Source organism: Herpailurus yagouaroundi, unplaced genomic scaffold (assembly GCF_014898765.1).
Source record: "Herpailurus yagouaroundi ecotype Mexico unplaced genomic scaffold, PumYag 193, whole genome shotgun sequence".
Taxonomy (NCBI): Eukaryota; Metazoa; Chordata; class Mammalia; order Carnivora; family Felidae; genus Herpailurus; species Herpailurus yagouaroundi.
In genome coordinates this window covers 3544126-3562025 of record NW_024412424.1, presented here as the reverse complement: position 1 = coordinate 3562025, position 17900 = coordinate 3544126, and the positions used below count along the sequence as shown (strand labels likewise).

General features: G+C 44.7%; 1 protein-coding gene across 2 annotated transcripts in view; it reads left to right on the top strand.

Moving 5' to 3' along the window:
- Nucleotides 1-17900, top strand: part of PBX4 (PBX homeobox 4) — a 44642-nt gene that overhangs the window by 2913 nt on the left and 23829 nt on the right. For both annotated transcript variants that reach the window (XM_040445051.1, XM_040445052.1), the window contains one exon: nt 15994-16067. In XM_040445051.1, the coding sequence (XP_040300985.1) occupies nt 15994-16067 (74 nt within the window). The remainder of the gene's footprint in view (nt 1-15993; nt 16068-17900) is intronic.

Below are 17900 nucleotides of genomic sequence, written 5' to 3'. Positions count from 1 at the left end.
CCCCGTTTCTTTGGATGTAGCCTTTACCTGAACTCACCCAAGTCATTTAAAAGTCACTCAACTCCATACACAGTCTTCAGTCCGCAAGTGCAACGTTAGTTCTACTCTGGAGCAAACAACTTGGGTGGGTCTTTTCCTCATAGTAAACTCTGCAGCCTGGTAGATGACCAACTCAAGAGGGGAAACAGATCTTGTCTGTCCTGATCAGGCAACTGGGTGAGGCTTTTGCAAGTCTTTCTGACCCTGCCCTCTCTCAGTACCCCTGCTGACCCCTTCATAGGCCCTGGAGTCAGTTTAGCTCAACTGTCTAGCAAGAAAGAATTTTTCATCTCAGATGTGAGGCCCTTTCAAACTATCTGGTCACCACAAATGTGTTTTGTTTTTAATTTTTTTTTTTTTAACATTTATTCATTTTTGAGACAGACCGAGTGTGAGCAAGGGAGGGGCAAAGAGAGAGGGAGACCCAGAATCCGAAGCAGGCTCCAGGCTCCGAGCCGTCAGCCCAGAGCCCGATGTGGGGCTCGAACCCACGAGCCGTGAGATCGTGACCTAAGCTGAAATCAGATGCTTAATCGACTGAGCCACGCAGGTGCCCCACAGGTGTGTTTAAAGAGGGAAAGCAGGGGCGCCTGGGTGGCTCAGTCGGTTGAGCATCCGACTTCAGCTCAGGTCACGATCTCGCGGTCCGTGAGTTCGAGCCCCGCGTCGGGCTCTGGGCTGATGGCTCAGAGCCTGGAGCCTGTTTCCGATTCTGTGTCTCCCTCTCTCTCTGCCCCTCCCCCGTTCATGCTCTGTCTCTCTGTCTCAAAAATAAATAAATGTTAAAAAAAAAAAAAAGAGGGAAAGCACACCTACTCTCCTTAAACCTTCATTATTCAAAGGCAGCTGCAAGTGCTTGTGCGTTGTTCATTTTGTCATTGTAGCTGAATAGTCTTAGAATAGTGAACTGTGTATTGTTCTTCCTCTGGGCTACACAGATAGTGGAGTGTGGGGACTTTGGAATATACTGTCTTAGTTTAGATTCAGCCTGAGTCAACTGGGTACTTTCTACTACGTGAGGGATAACCAGTCTTCTTGAATGATCTTCTGACCTTCAGCTATATTCTAAGCTCTTCCTCGAGAAGGGGCAGTTCTGCATTTTCTGATTTGGAACTGTTTACTGATGATGTCCTCCTTTCTTTCTTTCTTTCTTAAGATTTTGTTTTTATTTAAAAATTTTTTTTAAGTTTATTCATCTTTGAGAGAGACAGAGCGTGAACAGGGGAGGGGCAGAGAGAGAGAGGGAGACACGGAATCCGAAGCAGGATCCCTAGCAGACTGAGCTGTCAGCACAGAGCCCAACGCCGGGCTTGAAGTCACGAGGCGTGAGATCATGACCCGAGCCGAAGTTGGACGCTTAAGTGACTGAGCCACCTGGGCGCCCCTTAAGATTTTATTTTTAAGTAATCTCTATACCCACCTTGGGACTTGAACTCACAACTCTGAGATCAAGAGTCACATGCTCTACCGACTGAGCCAGCCAGGTGCCCCCTTTTTTGTATGAAACCAGTAAGGTAGAAAATTTTATCTCATTTGCCAAGGTTTGTCTGAGTATTTTGTCTTTTTTTTTTTTTAAAGTTTATTTGTTTATTTTGAGAAAGAGAGCATGAGCAGGGAGAGGGGCACAGAGAGAGAGAGAGAATCCCAAGCAGACTCTGCACCGTCAGCACGGAGCCCGAAATGAGGCTCTCTCCCACGAATTGTGGGATCATGACCTGAGCGGAAATTGAGTCAGACGCTTAACCTACTGAGCCACCCAGGCACTCTGACTATTTTGCTCTATCATGCATAGCCTTGTTTTTTTATAATAATAAATTTTACAACATTTTACAGTTTCTACCTAGGCTATTTCATTTGCTTCTATGACTACCTTTATGAGGGGTTTATGAGGGTTATTATGAGGGCTCTTTTGTCAAGACTGTCAGGCTCCAAAATTCTTCCCTCCTCCCAGGGTCTTTACCCAGTGTTTGAGTCATAAAAATCTGTTGCAAGCTCTGGGCCCTCTCCCACTCCCCACCCCCACCGGTTTGTTCAGGTACCATACCCTCGGGGATCCTCAGGACTCAGAGCCAGGAAGCTGCCTCTTATCAAAGGCTGATGGACTCCTTTTTTATCTAGTAGTGAGATTTCTAAGAAATTAGTTTGAAAACTCTAGAGCTGAGGGGTTAATTTTGGAAACCTGATGGAGAAAGGAAGCAGAATGGTCAGTGTCATCTGGAGATTCATTCTCCAGGAGCACCTGGGTGGCTCAGACAGTTAAGCATCCAACTCTTGATTTCAGCTCAGGTCATGATCTCACAGTTCATGGGTTCGAGCCCCGCATCAGGCTCTGTGCTGACAGTGCAGAACCTGCTTGGGATTCTCTCTCTCTCCGTCTCTTGTTCCTCCCCCACTTGTGCTCTCTCTCTCTCAAAGTAAATAAATAAAAAAAAAAAATGTTACTGGAAATTCATGCTCCATACCTGATGTTCTGGGAGAGGCAGCTGAAGAGGACTGGCCTTCAAGTCGTTCTGCATGAATTGTGTTATGTGTTGCTGGATTGGCGGGTTTGGCTGCAGTGGTCACTTCTTGACCCTTTGCTTGTAGGTACACACTGACTCCCCAGATAGCTGTACCAGTCAATGTGGTAGTCACTCACTATGTGTCTTTTATTTTTATTTTTTATTAAAAAACTTTTTTTAATGTTTATTTATTTTTGAGAGAGAGCGACGGGGACAGAGTGCGAGCAGGCGAGGGGCAGAGAGAAAGAGAAACAGACACAGAATCTGAAGCAGGCTCCAGGCTCTGAGCTGTCAGCCCGGAGCCCTATGCAGGGCTTGACCCCACAAACCGTGAGATCATGACCTGAGTCAAAGTCGGATGCTCAGACGCTCAACCGACTAAGCCACCCAGGCGCCCCTCTATGTGTCTTTTTATATTAAAATGAATTACAATTAAATAAAATTAAACAGTCTCGCAGTCGCACTAGCTACATTTCAAGTGCTCAGTAGCTACATGTAACGAGTGGCTACCATATTAGGACAGATAGAAAACATTTCCAAAATTGCAGAAAATACTGGATAGTGGTGCTTTAGAGCAGTTTGTCCCAGGCTGGACATGGATAAAGTTTCTGTGGGAATCTTATTGCAGTGGAAGTTCTAATGTAGCAGGTCCCAATGGAGCCCAAGAGTCCACATTTCTAACAAGCTCCCAAGGGTGCCAGTGCATTGGATCCCAAAGCACACTTGGAGAGGTCGGGCTCTCAAGAGTGGAGATAATAGTGTCCCATTTATTCCTATTTTCATGAATCAGTTTACATAGTTGGTTAATCTGACAAATGAATTTATTTTGGAGCCTAAGTTGTGTTGGTGGGCATAATGGATTTTAAATTAATCACAAGGGTCACATATTAGCATTATTTTGCCTACTTAATATGGAAAGAACATTCAAAGTGAACAAATAAAATTCAGGAAATAGTTGATTTTTTTTTTTTTTTCTTCTTAATGAAAATCTTGGCTTGGGGCCATAACACCCTGTTGTTTCAGGGTCTGTTTACATTTTCAACCTAAGGAAATCAGGTTGTGGAAGTTCCAGGGTTGTTTCTGTATTTCCTTTATAGTGTCTATAAAACCACAGCCCAGGGGTGCCTGGGTGGCTCAGTTGATTAAGTGTCCAACTTCGGCTCAGGTCATGATCTCACGGTTTGTGAGTTTGAGCCCTGCATTGGGCTCTGTGCTGACAGCTCAGAGCTTGGAGCCTGCTTCAGATTCTGTGTCCCCCTCTCTCCCTCTCTGTCCCTCTCCTGCTCACTCTCTGTCTCTCAAAAATAAACACTAAAAAAATTAAAAACAAAAAACCACAGCCCAGATTTGTGTTTGTAGAACTTGAGTGTAATAGCAAGTGACTGCTGGGGGATGGGAATAGGTTCTTAGGGCAAAAACCCTTTATATATAGTGAATAAAGATATGATGGAGAATGGTCACTGTTGTATTTGTTTAGAAGCAGGCAATTTGGTATATGGGGTGATGTCTTTGAAACTATAAAGATCACATTTAGAAGTTGGCTTTTAGGCAACATAACAGGTACTACTCCAATTAAAGACCTTCATAATTTTTCTTAGGAAGAGATTTCTCTGAATTTTTTTCTTTTTTAAAGTTTATTTTGAGACAGAGAGAATGGGTGGGGGAGGGGCGGAGAGAGATGGGGGACAGAGGATCCCTAGCAGACTCTGCTGTCAGCACAGAGCCCAATGTGAGGCTCAAACTCACAAACCATGAGATCAAGACCTGAACCGAAGTTGGACGCTTAACCGACTGAGCCACCCAGGCAGCCCTCTCTGAATGTTTTCTTTTATTTAGTTTTTATGTTTTTAATGTTTGTTTATTTTTTAGAAAGAGAGAGACAGAGACAGAGACAGCGCGCCATCGGAGGAGGGGCAGAGAGAGGGAGACACAGAATCTGAAGCAGGCTCCAGGCTCTGATCTATCAGCACAGAACTCCATACGGGGCTCGAACTCACTAACCATGAGATTGGGACCTGAGCTGAAGTCATATGCCTACTGACTGAGCCACCAGGCGCCCCATCTTTTTTTTTTTTTTTAATATTTATTTTTTGAGACAGAGGGCAAGTGGGGGAGGGGCAGAAAGAGAGGGAGAGAGAGAGACAGAGACAGGGTGAGTCGGGGAGAGGCAGAAAGAGAGGGAGACACAGAATCTGAAGCGGGCTCCAGGCTCTGAGCTGTCAGCAGGAAACCTGACACAGGGCTCAAACCCACAAACCGTGAGATCATGACCTGAACCGAAGTCAGGTGCTTAACCAACTAAGCCATCCAGGTGCCCTGAATTTTTTAATTTGACTTTTACATATACGAATGCTAGATATTTTCTACTAGTAGAAATTTGTACGACTTTCTTGATCCCTCCAGTATTTCTGCAGATTGATATTGCCTATAATATGGACTAAATTTTAGTTGTTAAATAAAAAGAGATGATCTATGGGGCGCCTTGGTGGCTCAGTCAGTTAGGCGTCCAACTTCAGCTCAGGTCACGATCTCGCGGTCCGTGGGTTCAAGCCCCGCGTCCGGCTCTGGGCTGATGGCTCAGAGCCTGGAGCCTGCTTCCGATTCTGTGTCTCCCTCTCTCTCTCTGCCCCTCCCCCATTCATGCTCTGTTTCTCTCTGTCTCAAAAATAAATAAAAAAAGTTAAAAAAAAAAAGATCTAATTTTGACTATCTTTAGAACTTACACAAGTGGCAAAGCATAAACTGTCAACTGAATGGTGTGCCCCTTTTCTAAAGATCTATGTCCCTGTGTTTAGTATTCTAGTTCTGGAATGCATGTCAGTGAGCATTTGGTTTTCAGCATGCCTGTTCAAAGCATGTGGGGAGTCAGAGGAGGAATTTATGGTTTGGAATTTCCCAAAGCTAGATAGTATTAGCCAGATGGGATCTACTTGTCCAAACCTGGGAAGTAGAATTTCAGAGTTGAAGTTTTTCTTTGCATCAATCTTAAGAAGGTTCATTAGATCCCACCCACTTAGTGACAGCACTCCCTTCTTAGCCTGCTTGTAGGTTTTAGCTTTGCTCTTAGGATTAACATGCTTAGCTTGGCTTGGTCTAGTGCCAAAGGAAAGTCTTGCTGTCTTTGGAGTACTTTCCCTAAGAGTTGAATTTTGTTGGTTTTAAAACAATTTCCTAAAAGCTATCTAAAATCTAAGGTCACAGCAAAATCCCTTTTGAAGTGGTTTTATTAAGTAAAGCAACATGCAGAATATTTTAGAAAAGTTTCACAGGGGCACCCGGGTGGATCAGTTGGTTAAGCGTCTAATTTTGGCTGGGGTCATGATCTCATGGTTCATGAGTTCAAGCCCTGCGTCAGGTTCTGGGCTGACACCTCAGAGCCTGGAGCCTACTTGAGATTCTGTGTCTCCCTCTCTCTCTGCCTCTCCCCCACTCATGTTCTCCCTCTCTCTCTCTCTCTCTCTCTCTCTCTCTCTCTGTGTGTGTCTCTGTATCTCTCTGTCTCTCTGTCTCTCTCTCCCCCTCAAAAATAAATAAAGGTTAAAATTTTTAAAAAATAAATAAAGGGAATGGAGCAGGGGAGGAGTAAGGAATCCAGGATGGGACAGGCCACCCATCAGAGTCTTGCACATAAAAGAGGAGTAGGACTTCCCCAAGTACAGAGGAGGGAGAGGGTCAAAGAGAAGCTGGTGAAGAGCCTTGAATGCCTTGCTAAGGGGCTAGAATTGATTAAAGCAGGCAGTGAGAAGTCACACCACCTTTTTGAGCAGGGGAGAGACCAGAAGTTGTGGTTTTGAGTAAGAAATTTAGCAGTAGTATTGATTGTAACCAGTCCAGGGACAAATTAAGAAATAAGGACATTATAACGAGCTTTTCACAGACTTAAATTTATTCATTTTAAAGGTCATTCCTTTATTCAAGTTCTGCAGATTGTTTTCTTGTGTCACGTGAAAGAATCCCCCCCCCTTTTTTTTTAGTGCCCAAACTAGCTCCTGATCCAAGGTTTCATTTTGCTAAATTACTGTAATAATTTCCATGGTTGACCTTGGATATCCATATATAATCTCAACCCCGACTCATCTAACCATTTTTGGTTTTTTGCTTTTGTGTTTGCTTTTAGAGTGACCTTTACCAGTGATTGATGGCTTCCGTTAATGGATTGATTTTTCCCAATTTCACTGTTACAGAGAACCTTATTTTGAAATGCTGGCCTCTGAGTCCTGGGCTGCTGTTCCTTCCTGGAACTTAGGACCCTCTGTGAATTTCTAGGCTTTCCATCGAAGTTCTATTACTTAAGAATTCATGTCTTCTAATTTTTAAAAAAAAATTTTAATGTTTATTTATTTTTGAGAGAGAGAGCGTGCGAGCGGGAGAGTGGCAGAGAGAGAGGAAGACACAGAATCCGAAGTGGGCTTCAGGCTCTGAGCTGTCAGCACAGAGCCCTACGTGGGGCTCGAACTCACGAACTATGAGATCATGACTTGAGCCGAAGTTGGATGCTGAACCAACTGAGCCACCCATGTACCCCATCATGTCTTCTAATTTTTGTTCTGTACCTAGGTCTGTCTCTGGGAGGTACATAATATTGTTGACTGTTTTTGTCAGCTGAACAAATCTTCTAGAAATGAGAATAATTAAGGAGATCCGATTCCATCTTTGGTTAAGGCATTAGAATCATTATTGCTCTTAGGGAAGATTTTTCAAGAAGTATCCTGTTCTATGAAGAAGAATATATCTCAGTATATCTTTAAATCTCAGTAAATCTTTAAATTCCCTGGTAATTTAAAATGATACCTTGTTAAGGAAAGTAGATTGTTCCATAATTTGGAAAAGTAAAAGTAAGTTCCAGCTAAAATTAGGAGCTATAATATACTGGTAGTTGAAGCCAGAATGTGGCTTATGTTCTTTTCATTTCCATGTTCCTTTCTCCTGATATAGTGACCAGCATATAGTTGTTCCAAAGTAAAAGTCCTATAAATATCGAATAAATGAGGTTAGGGAGGATAAACCTCTGTGCTTTCATTTTCTAGAGTGATTCTTATATGACTCAGTTTTGCTATAGATTTCTTAGCATTGGTTTTAAAAGGATATTCACAGTGTTGCTTTGTTTTAATTTAATTTAGTTTAGAAAGAGCCTCAAAAGTATCTTTACTTATTTTTTTAACATTTATTCTTTTTTTTTTTTTTTTTTTTTTTTTTTTTTTTTGGAGAGAGGGGGGGGGGGGGGGGGGGAGAGAGAGAGGGAGGCACAGAATCTGAAGCAGGGTCCAGGCTGTCAGCACAGAGCCTGATGCAGGGCTTGATCCCACAAACCATGAGATCATGACCTGAGTCGAAGTCAGATGCTTAACTGACTGAGCCACCCAGGCGCCCCCCTAGTGGTATTTTTTAAAGAATTTTTGAAGTTTACTTATTTATTTTGAGAGAGAGAAGGCAAGCGAGTCAGGGAGGAGCAGAGAGAGAGAGAGAGGGAGATAGAGTCTCAAGCAGGCTCTGTGCTGTCAGCACAGACCCCAATGCGAGGCTTGAACTCATGAACCGTGAGATCATGACCTGAGCTGAAGTCAGATGCTTAACCAACTGAGCCACCCAGGTGCCTCCCCTCTTTTTTTTAAAGAATTTTTTAAAAGTAAGCCTAGCGGTTTGAAACAACATAACATTTGCGATCTCAGTTTCCATGGGTCAGGAATCTGGGCACAGCTGAGCTGGGACCTCTGCTCAGGGTCTCCCAAGGCTATAGTCAAGATGCTGGCTGGGCTGTGGTCCTATCTGGAGCTTAGGGTTCTCTTCCATCTTGTGGGATTGTTGGCAGAATTCAGTTCCTTGCGGTTATGGGACTGAGGTTCCTGTTGTCTTGCTAGCTGACAGACGGGGCTACCTGTAGTTCTGCCACCAGCTCTCACCACATGGCAGCTGGCTTCAGGGCCCACAGGTGATGCTGTCTAGTCTGCTTAGATGGAGCTGTAGATAGTGTAATGTAAGCGTGGGAGAGACTGTCTCATCATCTTTGCCACTTTGCAAGTCACAGGTTCTGCCCGAACAAGGAAAGAGGATTATACTCATTGGGAGTCACCTTCAGAATGTCCATCACATAAGTTCATCCCCTCTGGTAATTCTGTGAATGTGCTGGACTGTCCCCACTTTATTTACATCGTCATTGATGGTTTGCTGTCAGCTGCTTGATTACCTCTAGGCCAAGATCATGCCCAAAGCTTAGACATTTGTTTACTTTTCATAATAAACCACAAAAACTCCTGTGAAATTACTTTGTGTGCATTATAAGGTACTTTAGGGGTGCCTGCCTGGGTGGCTCAGTCAGTTGAGCCGTCTGACTTTGGCTCAGGTCGTGATCTTGTGGTTCATGAGTTCAAGCCCCACGTTGGGGGTCCACCTCAGAGCCTGGAGCCTGCTTCAGATTCTGTGTGTCTCTTTCTCTGCCCCTGCCCTGCCCCCTCAAAAATAAACATTAAAAAAATTTTTTTTAAGTTACTTTATACCTGTATCTGCAATACGATGTTTTATTAAGCAGAAAACTGAGCTGGGGATAAACATTCCTGAAGTTCCCTTTAGGAAGCAGAACGGCTGACTTCATTTTCTTTCCTCGCATTTTTAGAATTACATTTACAGAAGATAACAAGCTCTAGCTGGAATCCATTTCATTAATGGTACTACTGCTTCCATAGAAGGAGAACATTCCAGGCTGAATATCCTGTGTGATCAGTTACTGTGCACTGCATAAGAAAGACTAATATTTGGGTTTAGATTTGCAGGAGATCAAATCTCAACCCCCACAGACATTTTCGTATTTGAGGTTCGGAGACGGGGACCTGATTCCTGCACCCCAACTCTAGCCTTTTGAAAGGCATCCCACGGGGAGGGGGGGGTGTGTGCTGAATTTGGAAGGCACCTAGAAACAAGGAGGCTCCTGTAGACTGACGATGTAGGGAGCTGTGGCAGATGTCTGGCCTTCCTCGTAGCATTCATCATATTTGACTTCAGTCATGAAGTTACCAATTTTCAGGTACACTATCCAGCCTTGGCAGTGTCTTTTAATAATGGGTACTTAGATGATAGCATTACGAGATTTAAAGTCACAATAACAGCAAATGTTAAAATAGATGGCACGGTTCTTCCTCAGAGTTCGCAGAAGTTTTACACATGGACACACCATTACAATTACAATTATGCTCACTCTCTTGTGTTACCACGTTCTCCCTCTAGACTGGCTGTTTGGTGTCTAAGCATGTGCAAGTGTCTCCTGTCTTTAACAACAAAAAACAACAACCAAATATGTCCCTTGACGTTCCCCCGCATCTTGATTTGTAGCTGGGATTTGTTTTATTTTTTTATTATTGTTTTGAATGTTTTATCCATTTATGAGACAGAGAGAGACGGAGCATGAGCAGGGGAGGGGCAGAGAGAGAGAGAGGGAGACACAGAAGCCAAAGCAGGCTCCGGGCTCCGAGCTGTCAGCACAGAGCCCGACGCGGGGCTTGAACTCACAGACCGTGAGATCATGACCTGAGCCCAAGTCGGACGCTCAACCGACTGAGCCACCCAGGCACCCCAGGGATTTGTTTTAATTAGTCAAGGTAAGATGGCAGACATAGAGACAACTTTGAAAGAAGTTTATTACTTACAGTTCCCCAGGGGAGGAGGCAGGGCCATACTGGGAAGCACCCAAGTCCGTCAGGAGAAAGAAGGAGTGCAGGGAAAGCATGGCTCAGAATCTTTAGTGTGATTTCCAAGGGAAGGAATGGGCAAACCAGGGCAGGTGAGTTTGAGCAAGTTTAAGATTGGGCAGTGCAAATACTTGTGGCAGGCTCTGGGCGATAGCAGCGGTCGCTAATTGTTAGCTGGCCATCTGGAAATTTAGGGCAGGAGGAGTGTTGGCCGGTGCTGAGAGGTAGATAAAGGTGGTTACGCATATGGGCTTAGGATTTGGATTTTCAGGAAAGGCGTGCTCTCAGGCAAGCTGTTTGGTATATCTGGAATTAGCTAGTGCTGGGAGGGACAGTTTCTCCCGGCCCCAGGATGTCAAAGCATCATAAAATACAGAAGAAAAACAAAACATACTGCACACCTTTTCTTTAAACACCTCCTGCATTTCTTTACTCTCTTTTATTTGAGGTTGCTGCTTCTTTTTTTTTTTTATTTTTTTTTATTTTTTTTAACCTTTATTTATTTTTGAGACAGAGCATGAATGGGGGAGGGGCAGAGGGAGAGGGAGACACAGAATCGGAAGCAGGCTCCAGGCTCTGAGCCATCAGCCCAGAGCCCGACGCGGGGCTCGAACTCACGGACTGCGAGATGGTGACCTGAGCTGAAGTCGGACGCTTAACCGACTGAGCCACCCAGGCGCCCCGAGGTTGCTGCTTCTACTTCCTCTTCTCCACCCATTCTCTCCCAACCTTCTCCCTCTGCTGAGTCATCGATGACCTCCTTGTGGCTAAATCCAAGGTCTCTTCTGGATTCTTCTATTGCTTTGCCTCTAAGAAGTATTTCTCACAGATTGCTCTTTTCTCCTGGAAACTGTTTTTCTTGGTTCCTCCTCACTGGCAATTCAGTCCCCGTCTTTTCTGCAGGCTTTTCTCTGCTTGACTTCTAGAAGTCCACGGGCCTGGGTCTGGGGCATGGACTCCTTTCTATCTACCCCTTATGATGCTTTCCTCAAATCTTGTGGCTTAAGGTGCCACCTCTATGCCCAGGACTCCCCATCTTTATATTGCTTATCTCCAACCTTGAGGCCATGTCCATGTGCCTGGCTGCCTATCTGATACCTCCTCTTGGGTAGCTCCTAGCAATCTCAAGTGTAACCCGATCAAAGCACAGCTCTGCTTTCCAGACCCTTCTTCCCTAAACCTGCTGTCTTCCAGTCCCCCCTGTGGCAGTTAATGGTGTCTCCTTTCATGCAAAAACTAGTAGTAGTCATCCTTGAATCTCCTCTTTCCCCCAATCCCACACCAGTTTATCAGGAGGTCCTGTTGATTTCATTGCTGTAGTCAGAGACCTGCCTATTTTTTTTAAAGTAGTCTCCATGCCCAACATGGGGCTCAAACTCAGGATGCCGAGATCGAGTTGCATGCTTCACTGACTGAGCCAGCCAGGCAGCCCAAGATCTATCTGCTTTTTATGTCTAGTACCATAACTAAACTAAGCCAGCAGTATTTCTGGACTATTCCAGCTGTAGTAGCCTTCAGACTAGCGTTCCACCCCTTGCCTTCCATTCTGGTCTCAGAGCAGCCGCGGTGATCTTTTAAAAATGCAGTTCACTTGAAGATAGGCAATAGATCGATGGAATAGAGTTGAAAATGCAGAAATAAACCCATATATATATATATATATATATATATATATATATATATGGCCAATTGATTTTCTACAAGGATGCTAAGACCGTTGAGTGGGGAAGAAATGGTGTCTTCAACAAATGGTCTGGATAAGTGGATCTGCACATGGAAAAGAATTCATTTGATGGGGTCAGTCATAAGCATCTGACTTCGGATCAGGCCGTGATTTCATGGTTTGTGGGTTTGAGCCCCCTACTGGGGTCTGCTCTGACAGCTCCAAGTCTGCTTCAGATTCTCTATCTCCCTCTCTCTCAGCTCCTCTCTCTCTCCCAAAAGTAAACAAACAAACAAACAAAAAAATAGGAAAGCATTTGAACCCTTACCTAACACCGCATACAAAAATGAAATGGATCAAATACCTAAGTGTAAGAGCTAAGCCTGTAAAACTCTTAGAAGAAAACATGGGCATAAATCTTAATAACCTTGAATTAAATAACGGTTTTTTAGATATGCCTAAAGCACAAGCAACAAAAGAATAGATAAGTTGGATTTCACTAAATGAAAAACTTTTGTGCTTCAAACGACACTATCAAGAAAGTAAAAAGACAACTCACAGAATGCGAGAAAAAACTTGCAAATCATATATTAAGAGTCTAGTATCCAGAAAATATAAATAACTCTTACAACTCAACAATAAAAAAGACATCACCCGATTAAAGAATGAGCAAAGAATTCAAATAGACATTTCCCCAAAAAAGAATGGCCGATGAACACCTGAAAAGATGCTCGATGTCATTAGTCTTTAGAGAAATATAAATCAAAACATTCCAAAAAAATATAATGAGATACTGCCTCACACCCACTGGTGTGGCTATAGTAAAAAAAGACAATAATGAGTTTGGGTGAGGTTGCGGAGAAATTAGAATCTTTTTTTTTTTTAATTTTTTTTCAACGTTTATTTTTGGGACAGAGAGAGACAGAGCATGAATGGGGGAGGGGCAGAGAGAGAGGGAGACACAGAATCGGAAACAGGCTCCAGGTTCTGAGCCATCAGCCCAGAGCCTGACGCGGGGCTCGAACTCCCAGACCGTGAGATTGTGACCTGGCTGAAGTCGGACGCTTAACCGACTGCGCCACCGAGGCGCCCCAAGAGATATTAGAATCTTAATTGCTGATGAGAATGGAAAATGGTGCAGCCACTTTATAAAATTTTGGCATTTCCTTGTGGCGCCTGAGTAGATGTGTCGGTTAAGTGTCCGGCTCTTTTTTTTTTTTTTTTTTTAACGTTTGCTTATTTTTGAGAGAGAACACGCGAGAGTGGGGGGAGCAGAGAGAAAGGGGGACAGAGGATCCAAAGTGGGCTCTGTGCTGACAGCAGGAGCCTGACATGGGCCTTGAACTGTGAGATCATGACCTGAGCTGAAGTCAGATGCTTAACCGCCTGAGCCACCCAGGCACCCCTAAGTGTCCAACTCTTGATTTTGGCTCATGGTTCGTGATTGAGCCCTGCATCAGACCCTGCACTTGACAGCATAGAGTCTGCTTGAGATTCTCTTTCTCCCCTTCTGTCTGGCCCTCCCCTGCTCTCTCTCTCAAAAATAAATAAATAAACATTTTAAAAAAAGTTTGGCATTTCTTCAAAAGGTTAAACAGTTACCATATGACTCAGCAATTCTCCCTAGACACACGCTCACATAAAAACTTATGCGTGAATGTTCATAGCATAATTATTCATAATAGCCAAAAGTGGAAACAACCCAAGAGTGCATCAGTTGATAAATGGACAAACAAAAGTTATTCATACAATGGAATATTATTTGGCCTTAAAAAGGGATGAAGCAGTGATACACAAAAACTTGGAAGAACCATGAAAACATGCTATGGGAAAGGCACATAAGGTCCCATACTCTGTGATTCCATTTATATGAAATGTCCAGGAGACATTTGTCCAGAGACAAACCTATAGAGACCAAAAGATTGGTGGTTGCTGGGTGGGAGGAGAGGAGAATGGGGAATGACTGCTAATGGGAACAGGATTTCTTCAGGGGGGTGGTGACAGTGTTGTGGAAATAGACAGTGGTGGTGATTAAACATTGTGAATTTCCAAAAAGCCACTGAATTGTATTTTTTTTTTTTTAATGTTTGTTTGTTTTTGAGAGAGACAGAGACTGAGTGTGAGCCGGGGAGGGGCAGAGAGAGGAGGAGACACAGAATCCGAAGCAGGCTCCAGGCTCCGAGCTGTCAGCACAGAGCCTGACGTGGGGCTCGAACTCACGAACAGTGAGATCATGACCTGAGCTGAAGTCGGACACCTAACTGACTGAGCCACTCAGGCACCCCAAAACTTTTTTTTTTTTTGTTTTTTTTTGGGGAGAGAGAGAGAGAGAGAGAGAGAGAGAGAGAGAGAGAGAGAGAGAGAGAGACAAAGAATCCGAAGCAAGCTCCAGGCTCTGAGCTGTCAGCACAGAGCCCGATGCGGGGCTTCAACTCACAAGCTGTGAGATCATGACCTGAGCTGAAGTCGGGCCGCCTTCCTTCTGGAGGCCACAGGGGAAGAGTCCATTTCCTTGCCTTTTCCAGCTTGTTGAAGCCACCTGCATTTCTTGGCTTGCAGTTTTCTTCCCCTGTCTTCGGAGCCAACAGCATAGTGTCTCTGACTCCGTGTCACTGTCTCTCTCTCTGAACACAGCTAGAAGAGGTTGTCCACTTTTAAGGACTTGTATGATTAGATTGGGCCCATCTGGGTAATCCAGGCTAATCTCCCCATCTCAAGGTCCTTAACCTTAATCACAGCCACAGAGTTCTTTTTCCAGTGTAACATAGTCTGAGGATTAGCACATGGACATCTTTGGGAGCCATTCTTCTGCCAACCACCATTCCCATCACCAGGAACAAAAGCCAGAGTTGTTCCCCTGACTGACAAGGCTCTTCTAGGTGACTCCCCCTTGCCTAACTTCACCTCCCGGCTCTCTCCCTCACCCCTTACTCCACAGCATCCTGGTCTCTTAAAAAGCCAAGCGTGTTCTCACTTAGCCTCTGCACTGGCTGGTTCCTCAATCTAAATTATTACTCTCTTCAGCCTCTCGTTTCCTGCCTGACTTCTTGTCATTCTGATCTCAGCATTGAGGTCACATCAGAGACATTCAAACTCCAGTAAGCCTTCTACCCATCACTCTAGTCTGTTGCCACAATGCACCTGCTGTGGCTCGTGGTTATCTTGTTTGTGTGTGCGTTTGGTGTCTCTCACTCCCTCCCTCTTAACTGCCACGCGGGTAGGAACCTCATCTGTCTGTGTCTGTGACACTGGAATGGTGTATGGCACATAGAGGCTGCTCAGTAAACACCTACTAAGTTAACATCTCAGGACACTGGGGTAGGATGGCTGGCATTTCTGCTTATGCATCAAAGTGCCAGGACAGGGCAATAGTGTGAACACAGCTTTGAAATCACGGGATCTTGAAAGTTCGTAGGGTTGTTGGGTTGTTTTTTGTGTGTTTTTTTTTTTTTTTATGTTTATTTTGAGAGAGAGCACAGCAGGGGAGAGGGGCAGAGAGATAGGGAGAGACAGAGAATCCCAAGCAGGCTCTGTGCACCACACTGAGCCTGACACGGGGCTCGATCCCATAACAGTGAGATCATGACCTGAGCCGAAATCAAGAGGCGGATGCTTAACCTACCGAGCCACCCACGTGCCCCAAAAGTTTGTAGTCCTTGAAAAGTTATTTGCATTATTTAAATTTGCATTGTTTAAAATTTTTCATGGAGGGGCACCTGAGTGGCTCAGGCGGTTGAGTGTCCGACTTCGGCTCAGGTCACAATCTTGAGTTTGAGTTCAAGCCCCACGTCAGGCTCACTGCTGCCAGCACAGAGCCTGCTTCAGGTCCTCTGTCCCCTCTGTCTCTGTCCCTTCCTCACTGTGCTCTCTCTCTCAAAAATAAATAAACATTAAAAAAAAAAAAAAACACATGTAAAGGAAATGTTTTGAATATTTGTGTATTGCTCCATTTGAATTTTACAAAATGAAAGTCATAGGAAATGCTTTTGTACTCTCACTTCGTAAGAGCAATTTTCAACAGAACCGGCAGGGTCAATATGAAAGATCTTTACTTTCCTGAACAGGATGACTCTTCTCTCTCTCACACTCTCTTCTGTTGTTTCCCTTTCAGAAAGCATGCCCTGAATTGCCATCGGATGAAGCCTGCTCTCTTCAGTGTGCTCTGTGAGATCAAGGAAAAGACAGGTAGGCCATTGAGAAGACTTTTTGTGTGTGTGTGTGTGTGTGGATCCAGGACCATGACAATCATGCACCCTGTGATCTGGTCCTGACGCGGCCTGACGCATGTCGTGGGCCGTCTTGCCTGTCACGTCTCTCTCTGGCAGTAGACGGTCCAGATGCGTCCTTTCTGTCTCGTCAGTGCCCTGCTTTCTGATGTATCCGTGTATCGCATGGATTAATTTTGCAGTTTGTAACTGGAGAAATACTGTTGCCAATGAGTAACAAGCAGCTGCATTGTTCTTAAGGAAGACCTAAGAGGCACTGTGGCATTCCATTGTTTTGGAAAAGGAAAAGGTGAGGGGCACCTGGGTGGCTCAGTCTGTTAAACACCCAACTCTTGATTTCAGCTCAGGCCACGATCTCACGGTTTGTGGGTTTGAGCCCTTGGTCGGGCTCTGTGCTGACAGTGCAGAGCCTGCTTGGGATCCTCCGTCTCCCGTTCTATCTGCCCCTCCCCTACTCACTCTCTCAAAATAAAAAAAGTTTTTTAAAGAAAAGATGATAGATTTAGAAAAGTAGAATACTAATGAGATTATTTGTTTTTGTTTTTTAATGTTTATTATTTTTTGAGAGAGAGACAGAGACAGAGAGCAGGCAGGGGAGGGACAGAGAGAGAGGGAGACACAGGGTTGGACGCAGGCTCCAGGCTCTGAGCTGTCAGCACAGAGGCCAACGCGGGGCTTGAACTCACAGACTGTGAGACCATGACCTGAGCTGAAGCCAGCTGCCCAACTGCCTGAGCCACCCAGGCGCCCCTGATTTTAGTTGTTGTAAGTATTCAAAGTAATCCCCATGGAAGTCTTCTGCCACTGCCAATCCTTTTGTTAAAAAAGAAAGAAACATTTTATTTTGAATTAATTTTAGATTTGCGGAAAAGTTGAAAAATGCCAAGAGAGTTCCCCCAAACCCTTCTCCCAGCCTCCTCTAACGTCAACACCTTGAGGACCGTAGCACAGTGATCAAAACCAGGACATTAACCTTGGTACAGTGTTCTTGCACTGACCAACAGACTGTATTCGGATTTCCCCAGTCTTTGCCCGGATGCCTTTTCTCTGGTCCACCCTCCCACATTGCATTTAGTCATCCTGTCTCCTTAGTCTCCTTTGATCTGTGATGGTTCCTCAGTCTTTATCATCTACAACCTTCACACTCTGGTTGAGAACTGCTCAGTCATTTGGTGGGACTGACATTGGTGGGGAACCCTATTAGTTCAAAGAAATACTTCATGGGGCACCTGGGTGGTTCAATCGGTTAGGCATCCGACTTCAGCTCAGGTCATGATCTCGCGGTTCATGAGTTCAAGCCCTGCATCAGGCTCTGTGCTGACAGCTCAGAGCCTGGAACCTGCCTCGGATTCTGTGTCTCCCTCTCTCTCTGCCCCTCCCCTGCTCATGCTCTGTCTCTGTCTCTCTCTCTCTCTCTAATATAATTAAACATTAAAAAAAATTAGGGGCACCTGGGTGGCTTAGTTGGTTAAGCGTCCAACTTCAGCTCAGGTCATGATCTCACAGGTCGTGAGTTCGAGCCTCGCATCAGGCTTTGTGCTGACAGCTCAGAGCCTGGACCTTGCTTCAGATTCTGTGTGTCCCTCTCACTCTGACCCACCCTACTGTGCTCTATCTCTCTGTCTCTCAAAAATGAATAAACGTTAAAAAAAAAATTTTGAATAGGGATGCCTGGGTGGCTCAGTCGGTTAAGCGTCTGACTTCCTTCATGATCTCACAGTTCGTGGGTTTGAGCCCTGCGTCAGGCTCTGTGCTGACAGCTCGGAGCCTGGAGCCTGCTTTGGGTTCTGTG